General features: G+C 47.0%; 1 protein-coding gene across 3 annotated transcripts in view; it reads right to left on the reverse strand.

Moving 5' to 3' along the window:
* Positions 1-19031, reverse strand: part of SLC24A3 (solute carrier family 24 member 3) — a 509953-nt gene that overhangs the window by 116771 nt on the left and 374151 nt on the right. For all 3 annotated transcript variants that reach the window (XM_017512663.2, XM_037732860.1, XM_037732861.1), the window contains 2 exons: positions 16851-16935; positions 16364-16467 (listed from right to left, as the gene is read on the reverse strand). In XM_017512663.2, coding sequence (XP_017368152.1) covers positions 16364-16467; positions 16851-16935 — 189 coding nt within the window. The remainder of the gene's footprint in view (positions 1-16363; positions 16468-16850; positions 16936-19031) is intronic.

Genomic DNA, 19031 nt, shown 5'->3' on the forward strand with positions numbered 1-19031 from the left:
ATATTTATGCGCAAAGAAGAAGTTACTTCCTTGAGTTTAAAAATTCACTCAGCAAAGTCAGATGAATATCATTTGCAAAGCAGTCATCCAGATTCAAATTTAGTGAGAGGTTTTAGAGCTTTACTGGAGCTTAAAATCCCCTGCAAAAATTTCTTGTTTTTGCATTTCGGCATCAAACATTTTTAAACGCCAGGAGCTATAAAATAAAAAAAACAAAAGCAATACCAACTGCTATTATTTCTATGGGCACTGCCTGAGCCAATGTCAACCAGAATCATTCCTGCCATAAAAGGAGCTCATTTAAATGATAGGTCATCCTTCCCCACATTGGAAGCCTCCAGCGCTCAGGACTCGGTAACTAGAACATGACAAGGCTATGCGCACTGGTGAGTGGCATGTTCATGTGGAACAGGCAGGTAGGGATGTCGGCCTCACCTGCATCCCTGGGTCATTTTCAGGGAGAGGATCTATTGAGCACAGTTTAAGGCGTGCTGCTACAGGCCCTGATGGAGAGGAAGACTGGGAAACTAGCTAGTTGGGCCAACTTTCTTTTGCTCTGCTGCTCACGCTGGCCAAATAGCAAGTCCAGCTGGGGGATATCATGAGGCCTAAGCTGAGGATGTTTCCAGGCTGTTAGAATGACTGTTTCCAGACTAGGAATTCAGGGCTGGGTGTCAGAATTGGCTTCGGAAGTGGGTACAGTCATTCAGAGCAGTGAGGACGAGATAGATGCAGCCTCTTCCCTTCCAGTCTCCCCAAACCTCTTGAGTGGAGGAGTCAGGAAAAAAAAAAGCAGTCTGATAGGTATACTTTGTTTTTCTTTTCAATGCTATTAAATTTTATTAGTTTTCTTTTGGTTTGGCAAGTTCGATGGGTTGATTCATGCGGAAAACTGAAGCTTAAAAATGCAGTGGTTGTGGCTTTCTGGGGAAGATGTTGAAAATCAGGTCACTAAAGAGACTCCATGGGTATGCGTAAGAAAGCCTATGCTGAATTAAAAAGACAGCACGTGTTATGGGTCTGGATGAACAAATATAGGGATAATTGGTATGGCAGGGTTGTGGGGTTGACATTCATCTCCTGATAGTAGTCAATATAAATTCTAAGAATCGTAAGAATCAGTCGACTTCAGCTTCAGAAGCTTACATGTTGCTACTACATTCTAATACCAAAGATGCATTTTATAAGGAAAAGAAAAACCTCTTTTGCAGAGAAAGCTTACTAGAAGTCCTAATTGGAAACAGACTATTTAGCCAGTGAATATAAGTGAGTTTTTAAAAAAAATCACAAGAGAAAGAACTGGAAATAAACACAGTGTAAAAGCCTTTAGACATTAGACAGCCGTGGTTAAACTGGGTGATGATGGAGCTTTCATTAAATCTGATCAATCCAACATTTTATGCAAATGGAGAAAATAATCTCTTTGCCTGATCTTTGACCATCCCACGCTCTCTGGGAGTTCCCCAAATCTAGGACCACTCAAGGATTGAGATGAGGCCAACGTGTTTCTTTCCTAATTTAACTTTTGTACTTTAAAACAGTGTGAACCATGGTCAGACCGAGTGTTCCAATACTAAAATGGGACGGAAGGGAGACGGTCCGGAGTGAGGGTGGTGAATGCTAAAGCCTGGGACCCACTAATCAAAATGGTCACCCTGTAAGAGGGGAATGCGGACAGCTTGTGGAAAAAGGATGAGATTTAGAACAAGACAATGAGGAGAAGGCGGTTAAGCCTGACCACCTGCATAATCTCTCAGGAATGGAACAAAGGCTGAGGGACTGTGGGGCGCTTTGAAGTGAGGATGCTGAGCTCCAGAGAGAGGAGGGTAGGCAGAGGGTGATGGCGGAAATTCCTCAGAGCCTGCCGTGGTTGGGTGGGGGGATTTGAGCCAACACCCAAAGGCATCCAGGGCCCTGGTGGAGGCTCACACTTGGGCCGTGTTATCGATGCTTGCTCCATGACAAATAAGCTGGTTTAGAACTACTGAGCACCTTCAGAGATCTAGGTTAACACCTGGGGTTCTGACTCCTTTCCACTCTCTGTGATTTCTCACTGCTCTCAAGGACTGCAAGTTCCTAATCATTGTCCTAGTTGCAGCTAAACTGCTCACCAAGGACCCAAGACCTTCCACCCAGCTGTGCCTAGCCCCTGGCTTCTCCCAGGACCCTGCTCTCCAGCAGCAGGGGTCTTTTTTCTGCTCCCCTAACCGAGTCCTTCCATTCCTGCCTTATGGCTTTGGAGTGGGAGCTCACTCTTCCTGGCATGTTCTAGGTCTTCACATGGCTCCACCTTCATACCACTAGGGTCTCAGCCCAGAGATTCCCTCCTCAGAGACGCCTTTGTTCCCTTTCCATCCGTGGTGGCCCATGCCAGCCTCTCACTCCCACTAGGCCCCGACATCGCCCTGGTTTACTCTCTTCACACTGCTACCTGAGATTACCTTGCTGATTTTATTTTTTCTTACTGATCATCTCCTTTCCCTCTGCTAGCACAGAAGCACTTCGAGAGCATGGGTCTTTCCTCTCTTGATCATCATCATATCCCGAAGCCCTAGAACTGTCACTCAGAAGACACTCTCCGATGGAGTAAGTGACTGGACCGCACTGTGCTGTCTGGGGATTGCAGACACCTCTGCTGCCCTTCATGAGGTAACAGCATGGGAGCCTTGTGCTTTCTTTCGAAGTCCTTACAGAGACATGTGAGTGATGGGGCTCAGTGCAGACCCAGGGGTGGCAGAGGATACTATTGCTCAGTGGCTCTCGTATGCACCAGCTCGGTGCACCAGGATGCCAGGACAGCTGCAGGTGGCACTCCTGGAAGGCATAGTCTTTTTTTTTTTTGATATGTGCATACCGTGGCTCCAAGGCCAGCAATAGACAGCACACTTAGTTCCAAAATGAACAATGAATTTAAGGAATAACAATAAAAAAGAACTGAAGGGAAAATATGTACCCAGACTCTGATAGTTATGGAAAACCTCTTCTTTCTTCTGATGGAGAAAAGACTGCCTGCTTTCAAACAACTGCCAAGTGGTTTGACAGCAGCCAGCCTGCTGGGCAAACAGGTGTTCAGACTCGGGAGGGATTTGATCACAAATAGGAAGTCATTCCGGGCTGCTCATGGAGTCCACTGATTCTATCTCTGATGAGCCCACTTGATACGTGAGCACCAAGAGCAGGCAAACAACCTCAGAAATAGCCATCACCAGCCCCCATTCCACACAGAGCTCTTTTCTTTGGAAAAGGAGAGAAATTAGGGTACACAAAGTGGAAGATGCCAAAATTCAGCATATGCCATCACCCCCTGCTGAGCTGCCTGACCCCACAGCTGCATCTGTTCAGTGGGCAGCTGCTGTGGTGTGACCAGGACTATCCAGACCAAAACCCTCACAAAAGTTAAGCCAGGACCAGGGAATTTCTGAGTCAGGTCCAACTCCGGTCAAATCAGGGCCAGAGACTCAATTACGTGTAAGGATTTGTTTGCTTCTAAATCTCACTTGGAGCTTTGGTAGATGAACTTTGGTTCCATGACTAGCACCATGCTGCGTGATTTCAGGACTTTAAAGAGGGTGACAATTCCAGAGAGACTGAAACCCTGACCTGTTTTGCTAGGACTTAGCTCCACATGCACCGGGCATGTGCCAGGCTCTTCCTAAGCAATCTTGCTCAGCTGAACCATGCTGCAGGTGTGATAAGCCCACCTCAGCTGGCTGATGCCTCCAGTGGTAGCAGAGAGGGGTGTGCTTGAAGGACATGTGGCTGCTTTCAACTCTCCACACACCTGTCTGTTGACTCATTATTGCCCAGAGACAGCCAGGGACTCCCGTGCCTTTGCCATCCGGTTTGGACAGGCCTCCTATGGACAGAGCCATAAGCAGGGATTTCATGTATGTGATGAGAGACCCCTTTAGATCTTGATGCTTGTGAAGAGGGAGTTCTCAAGCCAAGCCATGCTTAGCATGGTGACTCTCTTGATAGATATATAATATATATCTTTTGGAAAATATATAATAGTATACAGTGTGGTACAGCTTGGATTCTAGAGTTGGCTAGATCTGGGTTGGAAGTTTGGATTGGACATTTCCTATCTGGGTGAAACTGAGAGCTGTCGTTTCGAAGTTTCAAAGAGGTCCAGGCATCTGTCTGGGTAAGGGAGAGGGTAGAGGGTTTTTTCTGAAGTCATATCTTTATAGCAAGATAAAACGGGGGTTTGTGTGTGGACAAGGTGGGCAAAAGCTCTCCCAAGCCATCCATTGGCACCAAGGCTGATGAGCTATATCTCTGATTTTTCATCTGTAAAACAAGGATGATGACAGCACTTTTTGCAGGGGACTCCAGAGAGGATTAAATAAAATAATATATGTAAAGAACACAGAGTAGTGCCCAGGAGCCATCAATACATGTTGGGAATAATAATAATAATAATAATAATAATAATAACTTATTTATTTTGTTAGAGACAGAGTTTTGCTCTTGTTGCCCAGGCTGGAGTACAGTGGTGCAGTCTCGGCTCATTGCAACTTCCATCTCCCAGCTTCAAGCGATTCTCCTGCCTCAGCCTCCTGAATAGCTGGGATTATAGGCTACCAACCTGTACCAACCAACCCGGCCCGCCAACCACACCCAGCTAATTTTCGTATTTTTAGTAGAGACAGGGTTTCACCATTTTGCCCAGGCTGGTCTCAAACTTTTGACCTCAGGTGATCCACCTGCCTCAGCTTCCCAAAGTGCTGGCATTACACACGTGAGCCACCACTCCTGGCCGATAATAGTAATAACTTTAAATTAATGCTACTATTACTCCTATTACTATTTCAATTATTAATAGTAACAGGAGTCTTAAACATTAACTTACACCCCTCTTTTCCGGAAACACCGGCACTGCAGAACAGAGCCAGCCAAGAGGCTATGCATGGAGGGACCAAAGAGGGCCTGCAGGACTCTCAGACCCACACAACCAGCTTGTAGCATGGCCAGGAACTTTCCGAAGTCCCAGGAGCCCTTACGTGAATCAAGTGTCAGCACCATTCTGAGAAAGGGCTACATCTAACCTCAGCTCTCTGTGGAACAACGAGAATGGCATTGGTGACGTCCCTGGTTTTGTCAACAGGGCAGGAGTCAGACGGGGGAAGCATGGGTTCACCCTGGGTCTGTGATCTCCAAGAGTGAAGTCAGGATGATGCAGATACACAGGTTGTGGGTGCGTTGCTTTTTCTATCCTTTTCCAAGTGTGGATCCCCAAATAAAGGGAATTCCAACTGCTTGAGCTCTTGCCGGCTAGGACAGACCAAGAGACTGGGGCACTAAAGAAACAGGAGACTTCTGAGAGGGCAGCTGCAGAGGCTGAAAATAGACCTGGAGCCTCCGGGCAAGAGGGCCCCATGAAAAAAGTGGGTTGGGATCCACCCCCCACCCCGCTGCAACCACCAGACAAACTTCCGTGCTGGGCAACAGCCCAAACCAAGGTTTGGCTGGCGGCACAGGTAGAGGAGAAGGCGAATGGGTCTTCTGGGTGTTTGACATATATAAACATATATGAACACCACAACAACCCTATTAGGTAGATATTATTATTACTCCCATTTAGTAGATGAGAAAACTTAGGCACAGCAAGGTTAAGTAACTTCTGAAGTTCACGTAATCAAGATGAGGGGAGGCCAAGATTTGAAAGTGGGCAGTTAGCCTCCAGAACCATATAAACTTAGCCTTGGCCAGGCTCAGTGACTCGTAACTGCAATCTCAATACTTTGGGAGGCAGAAGCGGGAGGATCAATTGAGGCCAGGAGTTCGAGACTAGCCTAAGCAACATAGGGAGACCCCATCACTACACAAAAATTTTAAAAATTGGCCAGGTATGTAGTCCTAGCTATTCAGGAGGCTGAGGTGGGAGGATCGCTGGACCCCAGGAGTTTGAGGCTGCAGTGAGCTATGATTATGCCACTGCACTCCAGCCTGGGTGACAGGACTCATAAGAAAGCACACACACGCAAAACCCACTTAGCTTAGTGCTTGTGTATTATAATACAATATGACTAATATTTACAATTACTCTCTGCCTAGGGCCAGAATTGGAGCTGCACATTTTAAACATTTTAGAGCTTCAGCTCCAACTTGTAGAGTAGCATTTCATTAAAATCCATTTTTATTTATGTGAGATGACAGATGTGCAAACTTCTTTTATTGTCATAGAAATTAAAGAGATATATTTGATCATGATATTCTTGTTTGTTTATATGAAATTGCAGAGCTGACTTTTTTGATGGCATTTGAAAGGTCTCTCAGAGGCCCTCCGGAACGCTTCATATGAGTATGATGACTCACAGTAGGTGTTCTGGGCTTAATTGCTGGGCAGAATTTATGAGTCCAGGGAGGAATGGCGCCTCCTAATGGGGTTTGTCTAGGCCAAGCTGGCAGGGTCTGGAGCTAGAGCTGGGGCCAAGGGGAAGCTGGGAGAGCTGGAAGATCAACCCCTGCTTGGATGAAAGCCACATGTTTTCCACCCTGACCTGGTTCTCAACTCTGTACCAAACACACTGAGGCCGTCCCTCAGAAAGATCCCCACAGGCCTTCAGCCTGGCCCCTGGACCTTCACAGGTAGCATAAGCCAAGTCAAGCCCTACAAGGACTCCGAAGCCAACATGTTTCCAAAAAGGAAAGCACACATTTATGAAGGACCCGCCTGAGCTTTGACTCTGTGGGTCATAGAAGAACCTCCTGGCTGCTCCCCTCTCAAGCTTTCCTCTGTATCCCTGAAACAGAGTCAATTCTTCGCAAGGAGAGGAGATTTCAGGAACAGAATGGGCTGAACAAACTCATCAGGATGAGGGAAGGTGAGTCTTCCTGTGCTTCGTGCTGCAGAGCGTCCCAGCCCCAGAGCATAATGGTGTCAGGAAACGGTATCCGCAAGGCCTCAAACTCCATTCAGTCCCACACCACATTTCAATCCCTGCAAAATTCCGTAATGAGGGCGTGCATAAACGTAGCTCAGAATAGAGTCTCAGCATCTGACAGGAGGCAGCATCTTGTTTTCCATTCAGAGATGAACACCTGGGTAGCCGGGCTCAGCACTATCAGGTGTTCTAAAGCAAACAGGCCCAAGGACATATCACACACACAGTCCTCCAGATGCACAGGAGGGACTGCAGGACAGTCTAGGGCAGCCTCCTCCTCCATTTGGGAGTCGTGTTCTTCTAGGACCCCCAGGACGGGAGTCCTTCTGCCCTGCTTTGCTCCACTGACTCATGTGTGCCCCACAGAAATCAACAAATTCTGGAACCAAATTGCTTTGTTCTGTGTCCCAGCTCTGCCATTCCTGGATGTGTGGCCTAGGGTATGTTTCTCAACCTCCCTCTCTGGGATCTATTTTCTCATCTGTACAATGAAGAAAGCACAGCCTACACCATGGGGTTGATACAAAGATTGAACGAGTTCCTGCATATGATTTCACATCGACTCAACTGAGTTCCCAGTAACGACTAGCTATTCATATGAAAACTGTTTTTAATTAAAAATAAAATAGTAACTGGAGCGTGTGTGTATGTATGTGTGTATAATATATATATTATATATATATTTAAATTTTTATTTATTTTAAGAAAAGAGTCAAGCACAAAGATGCCATGGGGAGTCAGGGGCACACGTGTTTAGAAGTTACATGTTGCAGTAATCAAAGACAGCGCAAGAGAGTGGAAAAAGTAAAGTTTACTGTATAATGACCAAGATCTTAAAATGACAAAGGGCAGGGGTTTAATGCCGTCTAACAGCTGTACCCACGCCTTGAGTCTCCCAGCTGCTGGTACCTCACCAAGTGCCCTAATTCTAATTTTCCATGCCCCAAGTGCAGCCACAATTCCACTGTGAGGAAAAAGTCACAGGTAAATGAAGCACACTGAGGCCAGTGTGCTTTATTCTTTCTCACCTCCCAGGGAATCGCAGTTCATGCATATCCACTGTAGGGAAGGGAAGAAGGAACTCATTTTCCCTGCCACGCACAAGGTAAGTCACTCCCTTGGTTGGGTCAGGGGAGGGACAGCCCTGGTCAACCTCACCCCAATCTTACTTTGCCAGTCAAAGCCAGACATATGGTACATGAGCCCTCCCATTGCCCTAGATGGTCTGCACACCATCTGGAAAGGTTAATGGCATTTGTTTCTCACTTGGAGATTCAGGCTCAGGTCCAGGCTCCAGGTTTCCATTCAAATGCAGAGTTAGATTTCCCCTGCAGGAAAGAGCAGCTGCATCAGGAGGCCACAAATGTCTTACTTCATAAAAAATTAAGAAAAAAAAAAAGATTGGCCTAGAGTAAAAAGAATTTGACCAGAAAAATGTTCTGTTATATGAAACAAATCCCAAAAACACCCCCCAAACTTTACTTTGGTTGTGTCCTTCACATCTCCATTTTAAGACTGCAGACTCCATATTGAAGGGATACACGTCACTCCCACGTTTGTTGCAGCTCTGTTCACGATAGCAAACGTATGGAGTCAACTTAAGTGTCTGCTAATGGATGAATGTGTAAAAATGTGGCATATACATGCAAGGGACTCCTATTTGGCCATAACAAAGAATGAAATCCTGTCACCCGCAGCAACATGGTTGGAACCAGAAGTCATCATGTTCAGTGAAAGTAAGGCAGGCCCAGAAAGATAAATACAGTATCTCATGTTCTCATTCACATGTAGGAGCTAAAAATGTTAATCTCATGAAGGTATAAAGTAGAATGATGGATACCAGCAACTGCAAGGAGTGTGGGGTGAGGGGAGATGAAGAGAGGTTGGTTAATGGGTACAAACATACAATTGGGTAAAAAGAATACGTTGTAATAGTTGATGGCAGAGTAGGATGACTACAGTGAACAACAATGTGTTGTATATTTCAAAATAGCTAGAGGAGAGGACTTGAAATGTTCCCAACATGTAGAAATGATAAATACTTAAGGTGACAGACACTCTAAATACCCAGATTTGATTATTATATAGTCTATGCATGTCTCTACTAAAAATACATGGTGGCAGGCACCTGTAATCCCAGCTACTCAGGAGGCCGAGGCAGGAGAATCACTTGAACCCAGGAGGCGGAGGTTGCAGTGAGCCGAGATTGCGCTACTGCACTCCAGCCTGGTCAACAGAGTGAGACTCCAACTCAAAAAAAAAGTCTTTGCCAAGGATATAGGCAGTGAGTTTCAGGAGGTGAACATTCCTTCCAGTAATTTTCACGGTGCTCCTTGAAAGTGAGATTCAAGAGAAACGTGAAAATTACTCATTTTCAAGGAGCATCGTGAAAATTACATGGAAGGAGTGCTCACCTCTGGGCACCAGAGGTTCCTGCTTTTCTCTTCACATTTCTGGAACGATGCCTCTCAGATGCACCCAGGTGTACCATACTAAAGGGAAGTGATTGCTTCATTTCCTTTATCCCATTGCAGAGTGCTGGTTATGAGTACCTCTCTTGCAAACCCAAATCCAAGCAACAGAGTTAATACAACATTGCCATGATCAGTCAAATTATTTCTAATGGCTCTACCCACTATTGATTCAGCCTTGGAAATGAATTGGACAGGAGGACTCAGAGGAGTGCTTGGTCGAGTGTGATGACTTAGAGCCTGCCAGAATCAGAAGAGCACAAAACCCCTGACTAACAAATAGGCAGAGATTTCAACAGATTTTTCACCAAAGAGGGTGGCAAAGCAGCCTGTTAAAAGATGTCCAACATCACGACTCATCAGGGAAATGCAAATTCAGACCACAGTGAGGTGCCATTTGTGTTCCCTGGAATGGCTAAAATTAAAACAAAGTGAAGCAACAGTGATAAAACTAAGTGCTGGCGATGATGTGGGGCACCTGGAATCCCACATGTAGGTGGTGAAAATACAAATGGTTTAGCCATTTTGCAAAGCTGTTTGGTGGTGGTTTCTTACAAACATACTTAGCACACAACCCAGTAATCCCACTCCTGGGTTATTTACCTGAAGGAAATGAGAGCATATGTCCACACCAAGACCTAGAGTGAATCTGTGTGCATTTTGGCCTTTGTGTTGCACCATCGCAGGGAAAGCAGACATTGAGGCAGCACATGATCATGCACAGGCTTTGTCCTGAAGTCATTTATCTCTGCTTTTTATAATAAACCAAAAACTGTGTATGCGGGGTGGAAATGATTAGATTCTTAGCTCTGGAGGGAAGGGAGAAATGGCTTGTGATTCTTGATTAACCTAAACCAATTGAGTAACTAGTTCCTTTGCCACAATGATTGGTTCAGGGATGCTCGGGTGACCTGAGCTGGCCCAGTCGGAGTTTTGTCTGATGATGCTATGTGGACGTGGGGAACGAGGCGTTGTGGCCAAGGAGACATTCTCTTTCTCTTTCCTGTCAATGTGGTATGTGTATATGAGACCTGAAAATGCTACAGCTATTTTATGCCATTAAAAAAAAAATCTAGTCTAAGGAAGGAAACAGAGGAGATTAGAGATAGAAGAATCACAACAATGGGGCTGAAAGTCCTGATCAAGCCATACCTGATGTCCACTCTCCTTTGCATTTTTCAGAGACACCAATAAATTTTCTTCATTTAAGAAGCCAGTTAGAGTTTGATTTTTTTTTTGTTACCTGAAACTGAAAGCCTCTGAATTAGTTGAGATGTGGATCTGATTTCAGGAGATCATAGCAAAGGAGCAGAACAAGCAAGAAACAAGTTTTGTGAGCCAAAGTCAAAACTAACACAGAGATCTGGTATGAAGTTTTAGAGGCAATGAAAACGGAGCAGCGCAGAGCCAGCAGGTGGCCTTAGTAGAACTCTGGGTATGGAACCAACAGCATCTGTCGGGGGAGATGAGGTGTGGAGCCCTGTCGGGGCCTGGCCTTGAGAGGGTGGGGGTGGGGATGGCCAGGGAAAAGAAATTACGAGGCGACAGTGTGGCAGACAGTCTCAGGCAGACAGTCAGTCATAGGACTGGGGCCTTAAGAGGCCTGTCTACCCTGCCTGGACCAGCTGCTGGAGGGTGCCTCTCATCCAGGGCCACGCTTGGTCTAGAACGTGGGTAGAGCTGAGCCTGCAGATGGAGCTGAAGCAGGTAAGCTGCTCTTCTGATTCGGTTGGCATGAGGTTAGGACTGGGGCTCTGCTTCTAACAGGGACCTGCCTCCTGATGCCACAGCTTGCAGAAGATGCTGGGAGAAACCCAGTTTTACTGGGTGTGATGGAATTGAGTGGCTGCCCCAGCTGGACCTGACCCTGGCCTTGGTCCACTCCTGCACCACACATTCTGCTCTCTGGTATTGACAGGGTCCTGTAAGGAAGTACCCTGCCTCCTGGGTGAGGCCTTCTCCTGCACCCATCCCCTTGGGTGGTTTCTCGACAGATCACTCGTTCTCTTCCTTGCAGTTTCATCTCCCCCTGGAGTGGCTGTTAGGTCTCCAGTCCCTATTTTTAGGTTTAGCAAAACTATTGATGTGTGGTTTTCAGCCTCCCCTGTCCTCCATCCCCAGCTTCTTGGGGAATCTGGATGTGTCTTAGGATTGGAACAGGGTCGCTAAAGTGTAGGGTTCTGTCTGGGGAACAATAAGCTCGGAATCAAGGTATATGGGGTAAGCTGGGGCAGTCTGTGGGTCTCCCATTGTGTTTATCAGCCTGAGTTCTCCATCTGTGGTGGAAGCAAAAGCCCAGCTGTGAGAGATGCTGTCTGAGTATAAGAGAAGCTTCTAGCTGCACATTGTTTGAGCTAAGTATAATACTAGGTTGGTGCAAAAGTAAGTGTGGTTTTTGCCATTGTAAGTAATGACACCTACCTAATACTTTCATTGTTAATCATGGGCTACCATCATTTTGCTGACGTGCCTGTTTTATTTGCATTGACCCCAGATCCTACACCCCAAACTTCCAAGGAACACATAAAATCCAAGGCTAAGTACAAGAATGTAATGCTAACATCTGGAGATTTTAAAATCATAGATTCCCCATTTGGAAACAGACAAAACCCAACACATCATCTACCCTGCATTTTGTGACCAACTGATGTGCGCTCGAGTTCAGTCTTAACCACCTCACGATAGAGCCTTTGCCATCTGGGGGATACGGAATCCCCCAGTATCTGTTTATTTCCTTGCCTGTGAAGAAGGATGATACTATCTTAAAACTCAGTGGGTGTATTTCTGCAAATATTTATATAGAATCGAGTGTGGTGCCTGAATGTTGGAGAAGCTTAATAAACAGTAGCTGTTATTTTTAACATGAGAGGAAATTCTTTAAATGCAAGATGGCCTGGCCCTGGACTCTTTATAGTCTGCCTAGAAGTAAAGCTTGTGTTTCATCCAAGGGAGCTGAAGATGAGACCCAACAAGTGAATTGTTTTAAAGCCTTTGTCTTGAGTTCGTAGCAAACGCATTATGGGTTCCCTCATATTTCCCCACCTTTACCTTCTCAGGTCCTTTCAACTGTTGCCCCTAGATCTCTTTGCCTGGGGGTTTCCCCTGGGCCCCAAAGTCCCCTCTGCCTGGGACTAGCAAGCTGGGATGGTGGGGAATTAATACCCCTTAAGAGCAGTCTTTAACCAATGAATGATGGAAGTTGGTGGATAAATAAATACCCCAGCTCCCCTGCCTCCTTACATGAGATAACTTGGTGGCTCTTCCGTTAAACCGTCTTCCAGTTCCCACAGAAGAATTAAATCTCAGTTGCCCACAGTGATAACTGGCTTGCTAACACACTTTCCTCTGCTGCTTTCTCTTCCCTGCCTTCTGTCCCTACTGTCCCGCTAGCACATCCTGGGATCACCTTTCAAATCAGCTGTTTGCACTTGAGTCCTTGCTTAGAGTCTCCTGGGGAAACCCAAATGCAGGCGGATTTCAATTCAGAGGTGCAACCTCTGGGTGCTGCTAGGGTTTGTTTAATTGAGCCAGCATTATCTGAAGAAAGGCAAGCCCAGCCAAGATGAGATGGGCCTTGCCAAAGAACATCAGGCACATTTTGAGGATGCCAGTAGAGGTGATGCTGGAGCTTTCCGTTATAAACTGGAGCCATCTGCCGACCTGTAATAACCTGAATGTAAAAGTCCTAACCTGGGATGCAGTTAAGAGGCATAATTTCTGTCTGTGGTTATGCATTTAAATCTTAACATGCTCTGAACAGCAGATTTAAATTCATAAGTACATTGGTTTACAAAATTGGCGTGAAGTCCTTTCAACACAATGTGCAAGTTACATTAGTATGTTGCATCAAGAGCTCAGTGTTTTCTCTTTGTTGTTATTATTCTTTGTTTATAAATAAAGGAAACTTGTAGGACCACAGCCTTGTAAATGTCTTGCAGTGATGCCAAGAATCTCTCTATAAGCCACTTTCTAAGAAGCAATTTCCTTTTTGTCCCATAAAACTCCCCAAAGCACCTTAGGCGAACACCGAAGCGAGGACTATGTTTGCAAACTGCAAATACAGCAGACATTTAATTACACTGAATTCATCAAAACCCTAATTGAGACAGGAACTCAAACCCTATAGCTTAATTACTTTAATTTCAGATGGATAACAGACTTGGTCATGTGCAGCCCTCCATGCTGAAATTCGTAGAGGGAGGCCCACGGGTACTCGCTGGTAATTCTCTCAGCCAAATGAAAGTGCAGATCAACATAAATAAAATGTTAAGTGAGACCCATGATTGGATTTATTAATCGCTTCAATTCCCAATATCCAGCCTTTGCCATAACATTCCACTGCCCCAGCTCCACTGTCTGGGAAGGCTTCTCCTTATGTGAGGCTGGGAAGCTGCCATTTCTTCTTTTCTTCCTCCCACTGATAGACAGCACAGAAGTAAGTACCAGTCCTTTGAGATTGTTTCTCTATGAACATCTCCTTATTTTGATTTCCATTTAGAAGACCTTCTCCCTGACTATCCCTTCCCTTCCCACCGAGTATCCTGTGTCTGTTAATTAAGAGATAGACACCCTTGACTCTTAGATAATCTCCATCAACCGGTTGGTCAAATTATCACAGTGACCTAGGTGGAATTTGGAGGTGAGAACCCAGGGGTGCGTATTCTGAGCATTGAAAATGGTGTCTAATTGAGACTGACTTACCATGTAGAGCAGGTGCTAGTAATGCTGACATGCTATGGTTCTTCCTGATGGCAACACTAGGAAGTAGATGTGCTTGTACGCACTCTACAGATGAGAAAAATGAGGCTTTGAGAACATAAGTAACTTCTCCAAGGTCCCACAGCAAGAAAATGGCAGAATCAGGATTCAAACCTAGACCCATCTGATTTCCCAGCCCATGTTCTTTCTAAAACATGGTTTTGCTTCCTCTGCAAAGACTTGAAGGATCCCTGAGCTGGATGGCCTTGAAAATATCCAAGTGGGCACAGGAGAGGAAAGGCAGAAGGAAAGGTTGACATCCAGAGTCACCGCCTGGACTGCTTCTCCCAACAGTCACGGTTGTTACTTCTGTCCTAGGTTATGTGGGATTGTGAGCTGAGCCAGCCAAAACCTTCTGGAGGGAGTCAAGGGACAGACACCAGCATTACTGGAGTTCAGGGAGCCCTCTGTCTTTGATGCAGGTGTTCCAGCCAAGCTGCGATGAACCGCGTTGCTAATGAGTGATGAGCCACACATGCATCCAAGCCATTTCATAAGTCATTAGTTGTGAAGCATGACTAGATGCTCCCTAGTCATCTGTTTCATTTCTCTACATTCTCTCTCTTCCTTTGGGCTTGCTTTAGAATCAAGCTTCAGGTACAAATGACTAATGAACTAATGACAACACTAATAACAGCCAGACTAATAACCATAGTGCTGATGGTGACAATACTAATTAGGAGAGTGCTCACAGCAACAGACTCTTCTGCTGGGTGCGACTGTTCATCTCTGGAGGGCCACGAGCAGGTGTCCCAGGGAAAGGAGACCCAGGGAAGTGCCAATAGCACCAAAGGCAAAGGCAGAGATTCATTAAAAAAATATGAACTACATTTATGGGAGATTTAAAAAGCACATATTGTGGGTTCACAAAATCTAAGACATAAGCTCACTGACAGAAAGGATGAGAAGAGGGAAAGTATTTAGCCTATGGAGCTGAGCACAGCTCAGTCACCATGGACTGGGAGCCCCTTCTCCTGACAGAAGGAACCCATCCACCTGTAGGCCCTGGAGCTGACTCCTGATGAGATCCAGATGCCCTTCTGCATGTCACCTGAAAGTAACTGACACACCAGGCAATCCAGACAAATCAATAGGCATGAAGATGATGGGAGTTGAAATGGGCAGTGGAGAATGCAATGGTGCACCGGGGGTATCCTGCATGGAGGCCCTCGAGTCTGCATCAGCAGAATGGGCAGCATGGGGTGCCCCTTGCCACTGCTGTGAGGTGAAGGGCCTGGCAAAGCGTGTGGAGAAGGCTGCCCTGGGGCTCTCCTTAGCCTCCTGACCCAATCAGCTGCTTCTAGCAGAACAGTGCACTGTTCATATCAAGGCTGCTGATGGAGTGATTAGGGTCAACAGGTTCCTTGATATTGTAAGTGGAGTAGCCTCCGTGAGCTTTCAGAAGTGGCTTGTACTAGAAGATACACAAAGTTTGTGCATTTGGGCAGAGACCTCAGGGTTGTGTTGTTTCTGAATAAAATTCCTTAGAAGAAATTTAGGATATCAGAGTTGGCAAAATAGTTACAAACCCTGCAAACAAGCATCCAGGCACTGCTGTAGTGTCCTGCAGGCTCTGCTGCCTAGAGCCACCCATGCAGTGGCTCCTGAGCACCTACCCCAAACTTTCCAAAGCATACATCGGCATTCATAAAGGACACAGACCCCAGGACACTCCCTGGAAGTGGCATCACCTCTATAGGTAAATTGCAGGCTTGCAAAGCCCTTCATGAACGAACCCAAAGGCACGCTATAACAAACAGAGAAATGAGTACTCTAACAAGGTCAAAAAAGGTTAGGCTGTGTCCTAAACCATGATGACTGCACATTTCGTTTAGCAGATTCTCATGTATTCTCATTGTGTTTAGCAGATTCTCATGTATTCTATTTCCACTGGGAGAAAACCATACCTACAATCGAATTAAACCATTCTAGTTCAGATCGGTAACATCAAAATGAGTGTGGCAACCTTCAGATTGTAACCCACATCTTTCAGGCTGGTTAATTGCTTATGTGGAGCTGAGCATTCTGTATTCCATTAACATGGAGACCAAATAATGGTGGATTACCAGTTTCCACTTCTTGCTGGGCCAGCCTCCTGGGATGTGGGGTCCCAAATCACTGCTGCCCAAACCACTGGGCCCAGATGCAAGTTGTGTTCCAGCAAGGCAGTCCCCTGACTAAACTCCATGCCTCCTTTTTCCCAGATGTCACATTTTGCCATCACAAAGAAGCTGCCAGTCTTACCTGCCCAGCAAAGAGCCCGCAGACACCAATGATGCACAGGATGTTGAATACCGCTGAGCCCACGATGGTGCCAACTCCCACGTCGCCTTTGGTGATGAAGACCCCTGAAACACAGATCCCACATCAGCCTGGCTGTTGTGGCCTTGTTGCATTCCAAGATGGGCATGGGGGACCTCTCATAAGCATTAGATTGTTATCAGAATCTGCAGGAAACAGCTGAGGGGTGGAGCGAGCTGTCTAATTTACAGAGGGATGACTGCTGCACAGGAGCGTGCTGGGCTCAGGGGCTGGGACAAGTTCATGAACAGTAAAAGCATCACTTAAATAAAACAACAGCAGATGGGAAGCTGATGCTCTCCTCATTGAGGCCCCTGAATTATCATTGCCTGTGAATGGCAGACAATCTTGGTCTGGAGCTATCTATTCCCAGAGCCCTTTTCCTTCAGACAGTGAAGGGCTGAGACGTCTCCCTCAGGCTGTCACCTACCTATGACCGATGTGAACAGCTCTGGGGCCGAACTGCCCGCCGCCATGAATGTGGCCCCAGCCACATCTTCACTGAGGTGCAGGCGCTACAGAGGAGCAAAGACAAAGCACAGGTGAGTTGGGATTCCATCTGGGAAGAGAGGTGACCATGACACCCAAGAATCCAAGCCCTGAGAAGCAAAGGCTGGGGCTTCAGTGAGAGCAGGGCCGATGGGACCTGGGGCTCCTGCTTAGCACCCCCAGCCTCCTTCTCCTTCTTACAGAGCCCAGCCACTGCTGCTGTACCTCTGCTGACCCAAAGCTCCTCTCAATGTCCTCCTCAAGGGGGAGGATTGGGGAGGGAACTGCATGTCCTTATGAGTTAAAGCCTCTTAGGAAGATCTAGGGGTCTTCCACCCGATTCCCCCAGGGTCTGTGCAGATGACAATCAGGAGTGGAGTGGGCCATGGGAGGCCACAGCAAGCGGTAGGTGTGAGGCACGACAGGGGCATTCACCTCTTTTCTATGGGCAGCATTACCCAGTTTCCTCAGTGTGGCAGATTTTCTGATTTTTAAGAGATGCTGATGATCCAGACTTTCACGCAGAACTTCCTGATTTTTGCAATACTATGATGATCTCAAATGAGGCTTGTGGTAACCAGTTTGTGAGTCTTTAGGAGGTTATGGAGGCATGTGGGGGTGTGGGGGTGGGAATCATGCTCCTGAAATCCACTCCTCTTCCTTGAGGCAATGTGAAAACCCTGGGATAGGAGAGTGGGAATGCGGGCTTGAGGCATCAGCCAGGTTACCCTGTTTGTTAAACCAAAAGGTGATTTGGAAGAAGACAAGGCAATTATACATTAGAGGCTGGTTAGCAGGTTTTGCGTTTCTGCATTCAGTCATGACCTAAAAAATATGCTGCTGGTTGCCACTGAACAGTCAGTTCCCTCCTGGCAGTCCAGCTAAGAGATGCCAAACTTGAGTGACATCTTCCTCTTTCCAGTGGCACCAACAGCTGCACTTCCTTGCTCAGCCGTAGAGGGGCAGTGTGGCCCTGGTGTAGGTCACTGGCCTCCATTGACTGACCCACAGTTGACTGCAGGAGGAGCCCTAACTGAGGATTTTGATCTAGGATCCTGGGTCCCTTCGCTGTCAGCTGGACAGCCAAGCTTCACATGGGATGCTGAGCAGACCCTAAGATGGAGGTGCGGATACCGCAAAGTTACAAGGTGTGGCTGTGAGGGGTCCCCAAGCAGTCCTGTCCCACGGAGCTAAGAGTCTGTGAGTAAGGTAGCCTGACCCACAGTACGCAGCTCCCTGTGTGGTTTGCCAAGACCCGCCAGGAGGTGGGAGCCGTGCGTTGCTGTGGTTCTGTCCTGCTGGGGTATTACTTGTGTGTGCAGACCTTGGGTTCATGTCCAATTCCCCTCGCTCCTTCTGCCAGCCAGTTTGTTTCTTCCTCAGTATCTTCTTACACCCCTCCATCATCCCGTACTCACAGCCCTGGCAACATCTCACAAGACTCTGGTCTTCTTGCTCCTGGACTCCTATCTACCATGACAGAGCCCTCAAAAGCCCTCCCCAACTCCCTCCAGAGCTTTGACTAATTCCTAAAGCCCAGCCTGGCGGGCAGGGCTCCCCGCATGCTGTGCAGGTCCCTGTTCTCCCCGTCTGGGTTCTGTGGCTCAGACTTTCTCTTACCAAATTCCCTTCTTGGAAATACTTGGCCACGGACACCTTCCCTTTAAGGGCTGCTCTAACCCTGCCACTGGCACAAGCCCTTTCCTGATCTCTTCCCAACTCCATCCTTCGCCGCATCAATCTCTCCTTCCCCCACTCTCTCTCTGCACTTCTGCACTTGCTAATTGCCTGCCACTTCCTCCAGCCCCCTGTGGATATTACCCTGGAGCTGCTCTGCAGCTAAGAGCGCTGGGATGGCATGGGACACGCTGCGTGTGCACTAGTCTCTCCCGGTCCCTGGGACAGAGTTTGGTCCAGGCAGAGCCAGCTTAGTGCTAATGTCAGAAAGGTGAGGAGTGTTCCAGACCTATTGTCACATCCGCCGCTGCTCAAACGTCCCATTGCTGTCCAGGAAGCCTCCCACCCTCCCCATCCAACCTCATCTTCCCTAGAAGATCCTCTGCTTGGCCCAGGGCTGCTATCTCATGGTCTTTGGGGATGACAGGCCCGTCCCCTCTCTGAG

The sequence above is a fragment of the Cebus imitator genome, unplaced genomic scaffold, assembly GCF_001604975.1.
Source record: "Cebus imitator isolate Cc_AM_T3 unplaced genomic scaffold, Cebus_imitator-1.0 Scaffold475, whole genome shotgun sequence".
NCBI classification, from domain to species: domain Eukaryota; kingdom Metazoa; phylum Chordata; class Mammalia; order Primates; family Cebidae; genus Cebus; species Cebus imitator.